The sequence below is a fragment of the Syngnathoides biaculeatus genome, chromosome 4 (genome assembly GCF_019802595.1).
Source record: "Syngnathoides biaculeatus isolate LvHL_M chromosome 4, ASM1980259v1, whole genome shotgun sequence".
Classification (NCBI taxonomy): domain Eukaryota; kingdom Metazoa; phylum Chordata; class Actinopteri; order Syngnathiformes; family Syngnathidae; genus Syngnathoides; species Syngnathoides biaculeatus.
In genome coordinates, this window is record NC_084643.1 from 15,219,904 (window position 1) to 15,236,837 (window position 16,934).

At 42.9% G+C, this 16,934-nt stretch overlaps 1 protein-coding gene across 5 annotated transcripts in view; it reads right to left on the bottom strand.

Moving 5' to 3' along the window:
* Window positions 1-504: 504 nt before the first annotated feature.
* Window positions 505-16,934, bottom strand: part of LOC133498860 (multiple epidermal growth factor-like domains protein 9) — a 93,492-nt gene continuing 77,062 nt past the window's right edge. The window contains exons 6-9 of one of the 5 annotated variants that reach the window (XR_009794481.1): window positions 3,724-5,093; window positions 2,424-2,631; window positions 626-754; window positions 505-577 (exon numbers count right to left, since the gene is read on the bottom strand). Coding sequence is in view for 3 of the 5 variants with exons in the window: in XM_061816062.1 (XP_061672046.1) it covers window positions 4,579-5,093 (515 nt within the window). In the remaining 2 variants the exon portion in view is untranslated. Of the gene's footprint in view, window positions 578-625; window positions 755-800; window positions 2,632-3,192; window positions 5,094-16,934 lie in introns of those variants that run through there. The other 4 variants (XR_009794480.1, XM_061816062.1, XM_061816060.1 and 1 more) reach the window with 4 other exon arrangements.

The following is a 16,934-nucleotide window of genomic DNA, read 5'->3' on the forward strand; positions in this document are numbered from 1 at the left end:
CAATAGTTGGCACCACAAGGTGACACTTGAAGATCATGTTCATAATAAAGAGGTCATGTTTGAGACTTCGAACGTCCCATGGCCAGAAAACCAATCACAAAGGTGGGCTCTAGAAGGAGGAAGTGATTTTTCACATGCAAAAATATGTCATCAAGAGGAAATTACCAAGAGCAACTGGAATTTAATCAAAATGTATTTTTTTATTTTAGCATATCTACATACATTTTATAATTGAATTACACAATCTTCGAACATGTAACTACTTTATTTACTCCCCCACACTGCATACATACTTGAAATACGTAGCTCTGGCTTCCATCACGTGTCCTACTCGCCTTTTGGACGGCGGTGAAAGTTCATGTACAAATATTTGTTAATTTGGTCGACTGAATATTGCTTTTCTACTGTCATCCTTCAAGCTCCTACTGGAAGAAACACAGATGGTAAATATCTCCTATGGGAATGTGAAAGGGGCAATGCCTACTGTCATGGAGGCTTCTACTCCAATGGAAGCCTGGTAGTTCCCAGGAAAGGCATGAACAGAGTCTTTGTGCAGATTATACCTACGAGAGTAAGACTGAATTTTACATGTGAAGGTGCTCTGAAGTTGCTTAATATGTTGTACCTTTTCAACGATGCTTACGACAGCAATTTGCTTCTCTTTTCATCCGTCGACACAATAAACTGCAGCATAATGCCGTGGAGTAAATCTCTTCATACAGGTGGAACGTCCTCCTTTGAAGCAAACAGCTCTCTGCGCGTGACATCGGAACACACCAAGCTCATTTCTTAGAAGCAATATTTGGTGTTCTTTGGGGCTGAAATTCTGTCTCAGTGATCTGCTAATGATAGTAAAGTGTGGCTCTGTGAGACACAATATTGTGTATGTTTTGTGCCATGGACACGAAAGTGAGATAAAAAATTTTACCAAAAAAAAAAGTTTCACAAACCTATCTAAACCAACAAGTGACAACATTTAAACAAAACTGGTCTTGCGCGCAAGGTTTCCTACATTCTGGAATTTACATTCTATATATATCCTCTTTTCTCTGCTTAATCTGCCATAAACAGCCACATAAAAAGCAAAACATACGCAGAGACTTCATTATCTAATGCTATTTGTACAGATGTTTTTTGTTCATGGCAATTGAATTGAACGACACTACATTAGGAGTGTTGAAATCTAGGATGTTTAACAGGTTATTCTCACTGAGACTTAATCTTTTTGAGAATATTTTATCTTTTTGTCAGTCATCAAATTTTGGATATTGTTTACTGAATCATGGGTTATAGAAGTATTTTAAACTTGCTATTTAAATGCTTTACTTTAACAGCCCGATTATGTCACCTAAATTACAGGTTGAAGAACCACTTTGTTTGCTCTTTATGATTGTCAATTGCAAAGCAAAGTAACAGATACGTGTTTGAAAGTGAAGATATGGTAGTCACTCTGGCAACTAGGTCAGAGTAGGTAGAGTTAATCATACAGTAAATACAATCATTTATTTCCTGTGCCACTAATATCTCTGAATGAACTGCTGGTCATAAAAATTTACTCTCCCAACTGTGCTTTAATGATGTTACTTCCAGCTTCTCAATTGTGTCATTTTATACAAAAACAATGTCTTTTCATTTCTTTTACTTGGGTGAATTTTAATTATGTAGAAATGCTCTTATATAGGTGACCTTTACTAGTTCTCATGTTCTTGGGTTATCAAAAGCTTGTTATTAACTGCTATTGTGCTGGAGGGATAGACACATTTTCACTAGCGTGGACAATAAAGATTGTATTGCATTGTACGAGTATTTTGTATGGCCCCACCCCAATGGATCATTAGGAGTAGGTATAGGAAAGAGATGTCCAAAGGACTGTCGCTAGTTAAAGGATGTGTGTGTGTGTATCTTTGGATGTTACTGTACGTATCTGTGTGGATGAGTAGACGAATGGGATGGATTTTAACTTCACTGAAAAAAATACTGTATAAACGCAACACTTTTATTTTTGCTCACCTTTGTAATGAACTAGACTCCAAGAACTATAACTTTTTCTTCATACACAAAAAGCCATTTCCCTCAAAATCTGTTCACAAATCTGTGTTAGTGAGCATTTCTCCTTCGTCGAGATCATCCATCCCCACTCACAAGTGTGCCTTAGCTGGCCACACTAAGTGGCCACTCTGAAATGTGGAGTTTTATCTCATTGTACAATGCCACGTGTGTCGCAAATTCTGAGGGCGCGTGCAATTGGCATGCTGACTGCAGGCATGTCCACCAGAGCTGTTGCCTGTGGATTTAATGTTTATTTCTCTAACTTAAGCCACTCCCAAAGGTGTTTCAGACAGTTTGGCAGTACATCCAACTGGCCTCAGAGCTGCAGACCACGTGTAATCACACCAACCTACGATATCTGCATCCGTGTTCACCTTCAAGATCATCCGAGAACCAGCTGCTGTAACAATCGGTTTTCCGCACAGTCGGAAATAATCTCAGGGAAGCTCAGTTGCATGCTTGTCGTCCTCAATGGGGTCTCGACCTGATCGTCGTAACTCCCTTGAGTGGACGAATGCTCACATTTGATGGCACCCGACACAATGCAGAGGTTTCTTCTTCACGGATGAATCCCGATGTTGGCTGTTCAGGGCAGATGGCAGACAGAGTGCTCATGTCAACTTTGGTGAAAGTGGAATTATGGCATAGGTAATTAACACAAGTACATTTTATTGATGGCATTCTGATTGCACAGCGATAAAATGACGAGATCCTGAGCCCCATTGTTGTGCCATTTATCCATGACCATCTCCTTACGTTGTTTGTTGCTGGTTTTCTGACCCTCACAGTGGACCAAAACTGCACATTTCAGTGGTCTTTTATTGTGGCTGGCCAGCCTAAAGCACACCTGTGCCATAATCATGCCACCTAATTAGCATTTTGATATGCTAACCCTAACCACATATACTATGAGGTGGGATGGAGTATTTCGACAAACGAGAAATACACACTAACTCAAATTTGGACAGATTTGTGAACAATACTTGAGGGAAATGGCTTTTTCTATAAGTAGAAAATGTTTCAGATCGTGGAGTCCACATCACAAGAATTAGGAGCAAAAACAAAAGTGTTTATATTTTTGTTCATTTTCCATGTATAAATTTCTTCATTTTTTAGTTTGATTCTTAACTCCAATATTTGTAATAAATTTAGGAAAAACTATTTGTAGAATGTAAAACTGAAACACAGAAGCAATTGACTCCTTTTTATTTCTGAGCTCTGACTTTGGGGTATTATTTCCATTTCCTTTTGTTTCAAGTTAGTGGTGCATTCGAGTCCCCCATCTGGATATACCAGTGATAAAAAGAAAGAAAATGTATGAAATGCCATCGGGTTACTTGCAACACGGTGCCTTGGTGAGTGAGAGGTTGGGAGCCTGCTGAGTGACACACAATATTCTACCTGTACAATTATTCACATTAATTCACTGTACATATTTACAGAGGTAACATGAGGGAAAGATCCAGTACCTGAGGAATTCAGTCTTAAAGTTAGCATTACTCATTGTCTGTAGTCAAAGTTAGCACAGCCAGACAATAGATATGGGAGCAACACAAACCAGTGCAAATTGGATGTGAAGGTGATTCATGATCCTCAGCAGGTTTACTACGTGCTAGCTTTACATTGTATCCAAATTTATATTTGTCAGTTATTGATGTTTAAAAGATAATTTACCTGACGTTTATCATCAAGCCCCACCTCCACATGAATCTGCTCACTTTCTCAACCAGTTGCTGCCAACCTCAGCAAAAGAGCAGATTAGATTGCAAGTGTATGGCGGTGGTTTCTGCAAGCATTTTATAAGTTACTGGCCTGTAGTTGTCATAAGTGTTTTCATACATAGTTGTTGACACATCTGAAAGAAAGAAACACTTTTCTAGAATACATCAGCAGTACTGGCATGCTTTTAGAAAAAAAGATTGGAAGCTATAAACATCTGATACATATGCCAGCAGCCTTCATTGTCCCCTCTCTGGAAAACACAAACAAAACATATGCACAAACCGGTCAATTAAAACTATCATTCAACAGTGCACAAGATAAAACACTATGAAAAAACAAGTACATCATCCATGTGCAGCGTTTCTCTGAAGAACCAATAAATAATTTATAACAGAAAAAAACAATTAAATAATCATTGTCTCAGTCTAAGACGACAAAAGTGTTCAACTCAAACAGTCAAAAGTCCTTTTTACAAATATGTGAAAATGCTTGGCTCATTTTAGTCCTCTAAGTGTTGCTGAGATCATTACTTCAACATATACGTAATCTCCATTTGCCAAATAACTCAGATCACTGTCCTTATAACTCTACATCAATAAAACACTTCTTTGGACACTTGTCACTCATTCCCCGTAAAAATCATATCAAAAAAGGGAAATGTTTCTCTCAGTTGCGGCTTGTCACTGTCAATTTGAGAAGCTGTGAAATGCCACAGACAGCAGTTAGTCATACATGAGGGGGCTTTGGGTTTGGTACTTTGCAGCAGCTTTAAAGTGATCTGTAATTGTCAGAAAGCCAATCCTGGGGTTAAGCCTTGTAACAGTTGCCCTGTGTGGTGAGCGCTAGCTGACCGTTGGGTGCCACCTCATTGGCCTCATCCTCCAGGAGGCCAGACACGTCAGCGTTGGGAATGCTGTCGTGATAGCTGCTGAAGCTGATGTTGTCCTCTTTCAGTTCGATGGTCCAGAAGGGCGCGTTGAGCTTTCGGTTCTGGTATTCTCTGTAAGTGTACACACCTCCAACAAAGCCCAAGAGCACAACCACCACCAGGATGATAACGGCCAGGATGATGATGTTGAACTGCGTCCAGGAGATGTCAGTCAGAACTGCTGTAGTGTTGTCAGTGGGACTGCTCAGGCTTGTAAGCAGGGCCTGAGTGGTAGCGGAAGTGCTCAGTGTCGTGCTCCAGCTGCCGCTGTCTATAGAGACGGGGGTGCCTCTTGGTTTGGTGGTGATCAGACTGTTGCTGGAGGAGGAAGCTCTACTGGCACTGGAGGCTTCAGTCGTGGTCCAGCCTGCTGGTGTGGGGATGTGCTGAGCCACTGAGGAGAGAAAAGCATTAAAACCATGAAAAAATTACAACACGACCCACAGCATTCTCATATTGAAGCATGTCGCTGTCCAGTCAATAGTCCTGGGTTGTAAAACTGATAAATGCTGACTTAGTGGTCAAAAAGCCCAACTCCAGTTTTCCAAGCACATTTTATGCATGATTTGGGGGCCAGAGGGAAGATGAAAGCTGGCAAAATAATTTCAGCAAAGAAGCAATGCTTGTTTTGTAATGAAAAAATGACATTTTTATTATTATAATTGAACAGTGAAATTATGTAAATTATTAAATCAAAAATTTAAAGAAAATACCTTTAAGGGCCACTGTCATGAAATTATTTTTAGTACGTTATTAACAAAAAAACGGCAACCGACATGGACCCATGAGTTTTTTCATCATAAAACATGATTTTGACGTATACAGCTTTTTGTAACTCCCGCCATGAAAATCCTCTCGAGGGATATATTTTCGAGAAGAAGCAGGAAGTGACGTACATGGCAGGACTGCCCTCAAGTGGACTCCTTTGTTTCTATTAGTTTTACCTCCGGGAAGGTAGCGCATTGTTCCTTTGTGTTAGCCAAAATGCTGGCTCGTTGCATTGCTGGACATTGCTTGAACACTCGGGAGGATGGATTTACCCTTCATAAGTTTGCAAGAGACCCGGTTCTCGTGAAAAATGTATTGCACGAGTGCAAAGGACGAGATTTGTGGGTTCCAAATGACAGGTAGGTGTGTATACAGCTACTAAAAAAAATAATAGTTTTGGGCAGACCACGTAATCAGTCTCTCATAATGTAACAAAAGATCCGCGTACCTATGACAGGGGTGCTAAATGTGTCGATGTGCGCGTCGGACGGCTTCCACGTTGGCTCGCCCGCGAAGGCTGCCATGTCGGCTCGCCGGCGATGGCTGCCGTGATGGCTTGCCACCAAAGGCTGCTGCGTCGTCCCCTGCGGATGAGCACAGCTTCAGCCAGGCTGGCTCATATGGCTGGCTCATGCGGAAGCCTTTGTCGGCTTCGGCGCCGCGTCCGCCGGTCACGGCTTCGGCGCCGCGTCCGCCGGTCACGGCTTCGGCGCCGCGTCCGCCGGTCACGGCTTCGGCTGGGGTGGCTCATTTTCGGTGCCGAGGTGGCTTATCACGGTGCCGAGCCTAGCCGCTTTACGGTGTTGTCATTGCATGCGGCTGAGTGCGCCATTGCCGACAGGGTTGTTGATAGCCACCACTGTCATCCGCGATGAACAACACTGTTGATGGCGGCACCGATAAACAACTGTTTATGGCGCACTCAGTCGCGAGTAAAGACAACGCCGTAAAGCGGCCCAGCTCGGCGCCATGATAAGCCACCTCAGCGGCGAAAATGAGCCAGCCCAGACGACAAGGCCAAGCCACCCGGCTCAGCCTTCCCGGCCGGCCTTGTCAACACGGATGTGGCCATGATTGCATATCCTCTGAATATGGCTCGAAACAATGGGGTAATATTGCCAAGGTAACTTCACTAGGTTGTGTGATGTTCTCTTCTTCAAAAAGTGCTTCCGTGTCAGAAGGGATGTGTTCGTCTCCCATCGTAGGGTCCACAGCGTGTTTTCAATGGCGAATGTCCGGGGTGACGTCATGAACAGGGATGCAGCCAATATGGCGACGACTTGGATGTGGTTGGATGACACTTCCACAACTTTGCGCATGGATGACCCGCTCTCCGCTCATATTTATTTTTTCGTATAGAGATCAAAGTGAATAATGTTATATGTATTTTTCATAAATGCAATGAAGGAAAATTAGTGTTGAGGATCATTTGAATTTTAACTGTTCTGTTCCCGATTCCGGTTCTTCATTTCAATTAGTTTCTCGATTCTAATTCTTTAAGAGGGCTGACTCAAAAAAGTTTGCATGGTTTAAATAAAGGGTGTCCAAATTATGAACATCCATTTTCTTACCAGTGTGCAGCATCGACTAAAATGAACATTTGACTCAGGGTTCTTTATTGATTATTTTCCTATTTGGCCCAGAAGACACAACATCCACAATTTACCAAAACAATATCTTGGTTCTGAATTTTTCATTCTCCTTTAGCCCATTAAGTACATATCTAATTAAAGTTGATCAACAGACAATAGTCTTGGCTTTTGCTTAGTTGTGTTCTAAGAACTGGAGGAGCTGTCACCCAAAGAGTACACAGCATAGTTTCTTTAGGAATAATGTTCGGTTAAATTGAGTGTGAAATACAACTTCAAAATAATTGAGTACAATCAATTGAATCAATCATAATCACAGTTGTTGTTAATTTAAGTTTTCTGAGGTTTGAATACATTTTCTAATGTGAACGTGTGAAAAAAACATTTTATTACAACCCCAATATATGTTGCGACTGGAGCAAGATTATATGGCTAGTGAGAAACAAATTGTCATCCAAATCACAATGAACATGCTTCATTACATTTCCCTTTGAGAGAATGTCAAGATTCACCTGGGGAAAAAAGTCTCATGGAAAGTCTCGTTGAAAATTAAACAAACAGTATGCTTGACTTTTAGAACATCTTGTTCAACTACCAGTAGTTTGCATAGTAAGACTTAATGGACGAACAAATGCCCAAATATGGCGAGAGACTATTCAACAGAGACCCGTTTTGATCAACATAACTGGTTTATATTGTTGACAACCACTGGGAATTAGATGCAATTATTTGCTTTGGATGTGCCAATTTAAAATGAGAAACTGTTTTTGATTTACACAATAATGTGGAGATTGAAGAAGCAGTTTTTAGAATTTCAATTCTGACAAATCTACCAAGAGAAAAAAAATCTAAATAACAACAAAAAAAAGATACCAGACCACAAAATATTCCAAATAATTAATAAACCATCAAAGGCGATGTTCAGAACTGTGAAAACTACAGTCGAATAAAGATGATGAGCCACACAATGAAGTTATGGGAAAAGAGTAGTGGAGACTAGACTCAGGACAGAAGTAAGTATCTGGGAGCAACAGTATGGTTTCATGCCTAGAAAGAGTACCATTGATGCATTATTTGCCTTGAAGATGCTCGTGGAAAAATATAGAGAAGGTTAGAAGGAGCTACATTTCGTCTTTGTCGACCAAGAGAAAGCCTATGACAGAGTACCAAGAGAGGAACTGTGGTACTGCATGCGCGAGTCAGGTGTGGCGGAGAAATATGTTAGAACAGTATTGGACGTGTATGAGGGCAGCTGTACAGCACTGAGATGTGCCGTAGCTGTGTCTGGAGAATTTAAGGTGGAGGTGGGACTGCATCAAGGTTCCGTGCTGGGCCCCTTCCTGTTTGTGGTAAGTTAAACTGGAATCCCCTTCGCAGATGATATTGTGATCAGCAGTGAAAACAGGGAGCAGACGGAGGAACAATTAGAAAGATGGAGGTATGCACTGTAAAGGAGAGGAATGATGATTACCCGAAGTAAAACAGAATAGATGTGTGTGAATGAGAGGGGTGGAGGAGGAAGAGTGAAGCTCCAGGGAGAAGAGATAGCAAGGGTGGACGACTTCAAATACTTGGGGTCAACAATAGAGAGCAATGGTGAGTGTGGTAAGGAAGTGAAGAAACGGTTCGAAGCAGGATGGAACAGTTGGTGGAAAGTGGTTGGTGTTCTGTGTGACAGAAGAGTATCCGCTAGGATGAAAGGGAAAGTTTGTAAAACAGTGGTGAGGCCGGCCATGATGTACAGATTAGAGACACAGGCTCTGAAGAAACAACAGGAAGCAGAACTGGAGGTAGCAGAAATGAATATGGTGAGGTTATCGCTTGGAGTGAGCAGGTTAGATAGGATTAGAAATGAGCTCTTTAGAGGGACAGCCAAAGTTGGATGTTTTGAAGACAAGGTTAGAGAGAGGAGACTTTGATGGTTTGGACATGTTCAGAGGCGAGAGAGTGTGTATATTGGCAGAAGGGTGCTGAGGATTGAGCTGCCAAGCAAAAGAGCAAGAGGAAGACCAAAGAAAAGGTTGATGGATGTTGTGAGGGAGGACATGAGGACAGTGGGTGTTAGACACGTTGTGGCAACCCCGAAAGAAAAAGAAGAAGAAGATACATTTTAAATTATAATTAATTTAATAATTTATTAATGTTTGACAGATTTGTACAGTAGGCTTCTTCTTCTTTTCCTTTCGGCTTGCCTCTTAGGTGTGATTGTGAGTGCGCCTGTTGTCTGTCTCCATGTGCCCTGCAATTGACCCCTCCGTAGAAATTGCGTCATCCGCGTCGCTGACCAATCAGAGGCCAGAGATCTGCATAAACCACGCCCCCTTTTGGCGTCCCCCGTTACCTCAGACAACGTTGCATGGTCCAGTATAGCTTTTGTTAGCGTTTTATCGTGTATTTGGGTTCTTTAACAATAGGTATGGTTAAGAGGTGTCGTCACGGACTTTGTAATAGTGACGACAGGTATCCTGAAAGGCTAGTTGGTGGAGTTCAATTCATACCCTTTCCAAAACCGAAGACCCAGTACGAAAAATGTCTTCGATGGATCAAACTTTGTGGAAGACCGCATCATCAACTGAATCCATCTAAAATCAACCGGAACAATAGACCGAGTACGAAAAATGTCTTCGATGGATCAAACTTTGTGGAAGATCGTATGATCAACTGAATCCATCTAAAATCAACCGGAACAGATATGTTTGCACGAAGGTATGCCCTATATTTGATTTTCAATACATGTCTCATATAAATGAATTAGCAGTTCTTCGCTTGCATAACATAGCTACATGTGAATGATTGACACACTTGATCTGTGTTGAGCGATATTTTGCGATGATCTGACTGCACAAACGTGTCTCTGTTGGCGGCTACTGAGCTAAGCTAAACCGGACTAGCGAGTCCTAAAAGCCTTCGACTTGCACTGAGACACCAAGACTGAAGGAAGGATGTTTGAGGACACTATAAAGTAGTGATTGTCGTACTCGGTCGGGACTTACGTAGGTTCGGCACTAATTCAAGAATAATTATTGAGGGGAGCGTGTGACCTTACACAAAGAAAACGAGAGAAACAACTCATAAATCAAGCCTTGCCTTCTTCTTTTCCTTCATACGGCGGTTCACAAAGGCCTATACAGATACACATACAGATTCTGCACACAAGTGTGATATGTAACACGAAAATAGGAAACTGTCAATGACGAATTCGTCTTTGGGTTATAATATATTATATTATGTGGCTTCTCAGTCTTCATCTGACTCCGGAAAGATCTCCGTAGCGCTTACCCGACGGAAGAAGCTGGAAAAGCTGGTGGCCAGGATCAGGAGGGTCCAAAAGTATCCTTCCCTCCCTGGACCTAGTTTGAGTGACGTGCATGTGTTTAAGGGTGAGTAGGGTGGTGCCGACAATCCGTTCATCAGTTTTGATTGTCCGTTGCAGTTGGAGTTTCTCCTTTTTTGTGGGAGCCTCAAACCGGACTGTGATGGAGGCACACAGTACTGATTGAATGACCGCTGTGTAGAACTATCTCAGCAGCTCTTGCAGCAGGCCCTGCTTCCTCAGAAGCTGCAAGAAGTACATCCTTTGCTGGGCTTTTTTGAGGATGGAGTTGATGTTCCTCTCCCACTTCAGGTCCTGTGAGACTGTAATTCCCAAGAACCTGAAGGTCCTCGATGGTTGACACAAGACAGTTGGACAGCGTGACAGGCAGTTGTGGTGAAGGATGCCTCCTAAAGTCCACAATCATTTTTTACAGTCTTTAAAGATGTTCAACGCCAGGTTGTGTTGGCCACACCAAAGCTTCAGTCTCGCCACTTCCTGTCGATACACAGATTCACCACTGTCTTTGATGAGCCAGATGACTCTGGTGTCATCTGCGAACTTCAGGAGTTTGACAGCTGGGTCCCTTGAGGTGGAGTCATTTGTGCAGAGCAGTCCTTCTCAAATAGTGGGATGCGGTGCTTTTGGGGAGGTGGGGGTTGGGTGTGGGTGTTACCCTGGGGAACATGTTTTCTTTTCCACCATAAAGTGTAATTGTAAATCCACTACAGTAGTGGCAATGGCGCTCTCATTGTCACAGTATGTGCAGGGAGTATTTGCTCTATGGTGAACAGTTTTTTTAATGCACCGAGCAGGCGAGCTGAAGTACAGTTAACAAACCCATAAGAGACGTGAATTTTTTTTAAAGGGATGAAAAGAATGGTGGAGAGAGACGGAGACAATGAGACAAAAGAAAGTCACCCAAAGGCTAAGACGAGGAAATAAGATAAAGTGTATGTAGCGCTTGACTTCCCTGTTCATAAAGAGGGAGATGTGTAAAGACCGGTGTATTTACCGTTTAAAATGTTAGGAGTGGACACCATGAAGCCATATAAATTAATGCGGCACTTAAAGAGATTACACCCAGTCATGCTGATGAGTCGCTTGATTTTTCTTTCAGTGAAATCATGATGAATATTGCAAACAATCATCACGCTTTGTGAAAGCTACTTCAGTAAACCCGTGAGCATCATTTCAGGTAGCGTACCAAATAGCTCAGTGCAAAAAAACCTACACTATAGCAGATTTATTAATATTTGTTTTGTAAGTTAAAGTGTTTTATATATTGTGCTGAGTTGATGTTGCTGAACTAAATTTGAAGTTATTATATCTTGATTTTAATTTTATTTTTCACAATCAAATGGTGCAATAAGTCAGTCAAAAATGTTAATAGTTTAAACTGATTTTTTTTGTTAATTTCAAGCAAATTGATGCACTTAAAATCTTTGCTGTTACAGACTAAAAAACAATGTTAATAAAGTTGTTCTTTATTGTAAGTTGAAATATATTTCTTTCTAATTTATTTTTTGTTTTCTTTAATATTAATAAGAATACAATGTTATGCAGAGCTGTAGTTATCACAGTTTTATAGACAAATGATAATATTTATAGTTGCGGTGTAGAGCGAGAAGAGCAGAGCGGGGAGGACACAACCTTGTGTTGCCCCAATGCTGATAATGTCCGTGGATGAGGTGGTGTCCCCCAGCCTCACCTGCTGCGTCCTGCCCATCAGGAAGTTGTAGATCCATTGGGAGATGGTAGCTGAGACGCTGAGGTGGAGAAGCTTGGATGAGAGGCGTTCGTTCAGGGATAATAGTGTTAAATGCAGAGCAGAAGTCCACGAAGAGGATCCTCGCATAGGTTCGCTTGCTGTTAAGGATGAAGAACAGGCCCATGTTGACGGCATCATCGCCACACCTGTGAGCTCGATAGGCCAAATGCAGTGGGTCCAGCTGGGGACCTGTGACGCTCTTGACGTGGGCCAGCAAGGGAACTGAAATACTTAAATTTGAACGATTCCGGGAGAACTGGAATGTTTTTCCTGGTTCTGATTAGTTCTTGATTTTCAATGCCCAACCCGAGTGAAGATGGCAAGATGATGGATGACTCGTTTGCACGATCACCTCACAGTTGAGAAATCATGGGTTTAAGTGTAGAGTGTGCGTATTCCTGCTGGACTTGGGTTTTCACCGGATAGACCGGTTTCCTCCGACATTCAAAAAGCATGTAAAGTAGGTGAATTGAAGACTCTAAATTGTCCTTAGGTTTGAATGGTTGTGGCTTCTATATTAGTCTTGAGATTGGCTGGTGACCAGTTCAGAGTGTACTTCACTCCTTGCCCAATGCCAGCTGGGAAATGGTCTGTATGACAGGGGTGCAAAATGTGTCGATGTGATCCTGCCCCGTCGGGGATGAAATCCTGCCCCAAGTGTAGGAATTCAAGTATCTTGGGGTTTTGTTCACAAGTGAGGGAAGAATGGAGCGGGAGATCCACAGGTCGATCAATGCAGCCTCTGCAGTGATGCAAATGTTGTATTTTTTATCTGTAAGAACAAGAGCCCAGATACAAATGCCCGAAATGATTTTCCTCCCTTAGAGATAGGGTGAGAAGCGTAGAGAGTAGAGCCGTTGCTCGTCCGCATTGAGAGGAGCCAGATGAGGTGGCTGGGGCATCTGAGTCAGATGCTTGTTCCGGATACAGAAGATGCTGTGGATGACCCAGGACAGGCTGGAGGTACAAAATCTCGCTCTGGAAGAGCTGGATGATATGGCTTGAGTAAAGGATGTCTGGGCATCCCTGCTAAAGCTCCTGCCCCCACAACCCGACCTGAGATAAGTGGTAGAAAATGGATGGATGATAGGATAGATGGATGGATGGTTCAGTGGATGGATAGATGGATGGATGGTCAGATGGATGGATACATTTACAATAGTTTATTGCAATCCCCTTGCCAAATTTATAATTTAAAGCAACTATCGTATTAGGTGACTAATGCAGCCCTATGGGGGCACAAACCAGTGCAATCTGTAGGCCGGTCCCAAGCCCGGATAAATGCAGAGGGTTGCGTCAGGAAGGGCATCCGGCGTAAAAACTGTGCCAAACAAATATGAGCGTTCATCTAAAGAATCCCATACCGGATCGGTCGTGGCCCGGGTTAACAACGCCCGCCCCTCGGCACTGCTAACCTACAGGGCGTCGGTGGAAATTCAGCTACTGTGGGTCGAAGACAAAGAAGAGGAGGAAACCGGATCCAGCGTCAGAAGAAAAAGAGGAATGCACAGAGCCTACAACTGAGTGTAGGGACTTTGAATGTTGGGACTATGACAGGAAAAGCACAGGAGTTGGTTGACATGATGATTAGGAGAAAGGTTGATATTCTGTGCATCCAAGAGAGCAGGTGGAAAGGTAGTAAGGCTAGAAGTTTGGGAGCAGGGTTTAAATTATTCTACCATGGAGTAGATGGGAAGAGAAATGGAGTAGGGGTTATTTTAAAGGAAGAGCTGGCTAAGAATGTCTTGGAGGTAAAAAGAGTATCAGATCGAGTGATGAGACTAAAATTTGAAATTGAGGGTGTTATGTATAATGTGGTTAGCGGCTATGCACCACAGGTAGGATGTGACCTAGAGTTGAAAGAGAAATTCTGGAAGGAACTAGATGAAGTAGTTCTGAGCATCCCAGACAGCGAGAGAGTTGTGATTGGTGCAAATTGTAATGGACATATTGGTAAAGGAAACAGGGGCGATGAAGAAGTGATGGGTAAGTACGGCATACAGGAAAGGAACTTTGAAGGGCAGATGGTGGTGGACTTTGCAAAAAGGATGGAGATGGCTGTAGTGAACACTTATTTCCAGAAGAGGGAGGAACATATAGTGACCTACAAGAGCGGAGGTAGAACCACGCAGGTAGATTATATTTTGTGCAGACGATGTAATCTGAAGGAGGTTACTGACTGTAAAGTAGTGGTAGGGGAGAGTGTAGCTCGACAGCATAGGATGGTAGTATGTAGGATGATTCTGGTGGTGGGTAGGAAGATTAAGAAGACAAAGGTAGAGCAGAGAACCATGTGGTGGAAGCTGAGAAGGAAGAATGTCGTGCGGCCTTCCGGAAAGAGGTGAGACAGGCTCTCGATGGACAACCCAAGCTCCCGGAAGACTGGACGACGACAGCCAAGGTGATCAGAGAGACAGGCAGGAGAGTACTTGGTGTGTCATCTGGTAGGAAAGGGGAGAAGGAGACTTGGTGGTGGAACCCCAAAATACAGGGAGTCATACAAGGAAAGAGATTAGCGAAGAAGAAGTGGGATACTGAGAGGACTGAGGAGAGGCGAAAGGAGTACATCGAGATGCGACGTAGGGCAAAGGTAGAGGTGGCAAAGGCTAAACAAGAGGCATATGAAGACATGTACACCAGGTTGGACACGAAAGAAGGAGAAAAGGATCTCTACAGGTTGGCCAGACAGAGGGATAGAGATGGGAAGGATGTGCAGCAGGTAAGGGTGATTCAGGATAGAGATGGAAATGTGTTGACTGGTGCCGGTAGTGTACTAAATAGATGGAAAGAATACTTTGAGAAGTTGATGAATGAAGAAAATGAGAGAGAAGGAAGAGTTGAAGAGGCAAGAGTGAAGGACCAGGAAGTGGAAATGATTACTAAGGGGGAAGTCAGAAAGGCACTACAAAGGATGAAAAATGGAAAGGCAGTTGGTCCTGATGACATACCGGTAGAGGCATGGAAGCAATTTGGAGAGATGGCTGTGGAGTTTTTGACCAACTTATTCAACAGAATACTAGCGGGCGAAAAGATGCCTGAAGAATGGAGGAAAAGTGTTCTAGTTCCCATTTTTAAGAACAAAGGGGATGTTCAGAGCTGTGGGAACTATAGAGGAATAAAGTTGATGAGCCACACAATGAAGTTATGGGAAAGAGTAGTGGAGGCTAGACTCAGGACAGAAGTAAGTATCTGCGAGCAACAGTATGGTTTCATGCCTAGAAAGAGTACCACAGATGCATTATTTGCCTTGAGGATGCTCGTGGAAAAGTACAGAGAAGGTCAGAAGGAGCTACATTGTGTCTTTGTGGATCTAGAGAAAGCCTATGACAGAGTACCAAGAGAGGAACTGTGGTACTGCATGCGTAAGTCTGGTGTGGCAGAGAAGTATGTTAAAATAGTACAGGACATGTATGATGGCAGCAGAACAATGGTGAGGTGTGCCTTAGGTGTGACAGAGGAATTTAAGGTGGAGGTGGGACTGCATCAGGGATCAGCTCTGAGCCCCTTCCTGTTTGCAGTGGTAATGGATAGGCTGACAGATGAGGTTAGACTGGAATCCCCTTGGACCATGATGTTCGCAGATGATATTGTCATATGCAGTGAAAGCAGGGAGCACGCAGAGGAACAATTGGAAAGATGGAGACATGCACTGGAAAGGAGAGGAATGAAGATTAGCCGAAGTAAAACAGAATATATGTGCGTGAATGAGAAAAGTAGAGGGGGAAGAGTGAGGCTACAGGGAGAAGAGATAGCGAGGGTGGACGACTTCAAATACTTGGGGTCAACAATACAGAGCAATGGAGAGTGTGGTCAGGAAGTGAAGAAACGGGTCCAAGCAGGTTGGAACAGCTGGCGAAAGGTGTCTGGTGTGTTATGTGACAGAAGAGTGTCTGCTAGGATGAAGGGCAAAGTTTACAAAACAGTGGTGAGGCCGGCCATGATGTACGGATTAGAGACGGTGGCACTGAAGAAACGACAGGAAGCTGAACTGGAGGTGGCAGAAATGAAGATGTTGAGGTTCTCGCTCGGAGTGACCAGGTTGGATAGGATTAGAAATGAGCTCATTAGAGGGACAGCCAAAGCTGGATGTTTTGGAGACAAGATTCGAGAGAGCAGACTTCGATGGTTTGGACATGTTCAGAGGCGAGAGAGTGAGTATATTGGTAGAAGGATGCTGAGGATGGCGCTCCCAGGCAAAAGAGCGAGAGGAAGACCAAAGAGAAGGTTTATGGATGTGGTGAGGGAAGACATGAGGGCAGTTGGGGTTCGAGAGGAAGATGCAGGAGATAGGCTAAGATGGCAAAAGATGACACGCTGTGGCGACCCCTAACGGGACAAGCCGAAAGGAAAAGAAGAAGAAGAAGAATCGTATTAGGTGACTGTTTTAGCTGGAAATGTGACCAAGAGCATAGCTAAAGCCAGTAAGACATAAAATAAAAGTACAGTATATGACATTTTGAGAAAAAAAGTTCAATGTTCAAAAGTATTCACATTTTCCTTTGGTAAAGGTATAGAGATTGTGCACCTACGTCATAAAATCACGTGATTTTTGTTTACATCACCATATTGCCGGTCCAAACAAAGCAGTGTTGAAAGTTAATTCTGTTGAGACAAAACGAAAATACGTCTTATAGCACGATATCCAGAGTTTTGTCCGACACCGTTAAACATTTAGGTGATAATAAATGAAGGTACATGGAAGAATTAGAGATAGTTGGCATAGAGGATTCAAATTTAATGCTGAAGTCGATGTTTTCGCCGATAAGAAAATTGACTGTTAATTTGCTTCCGTCT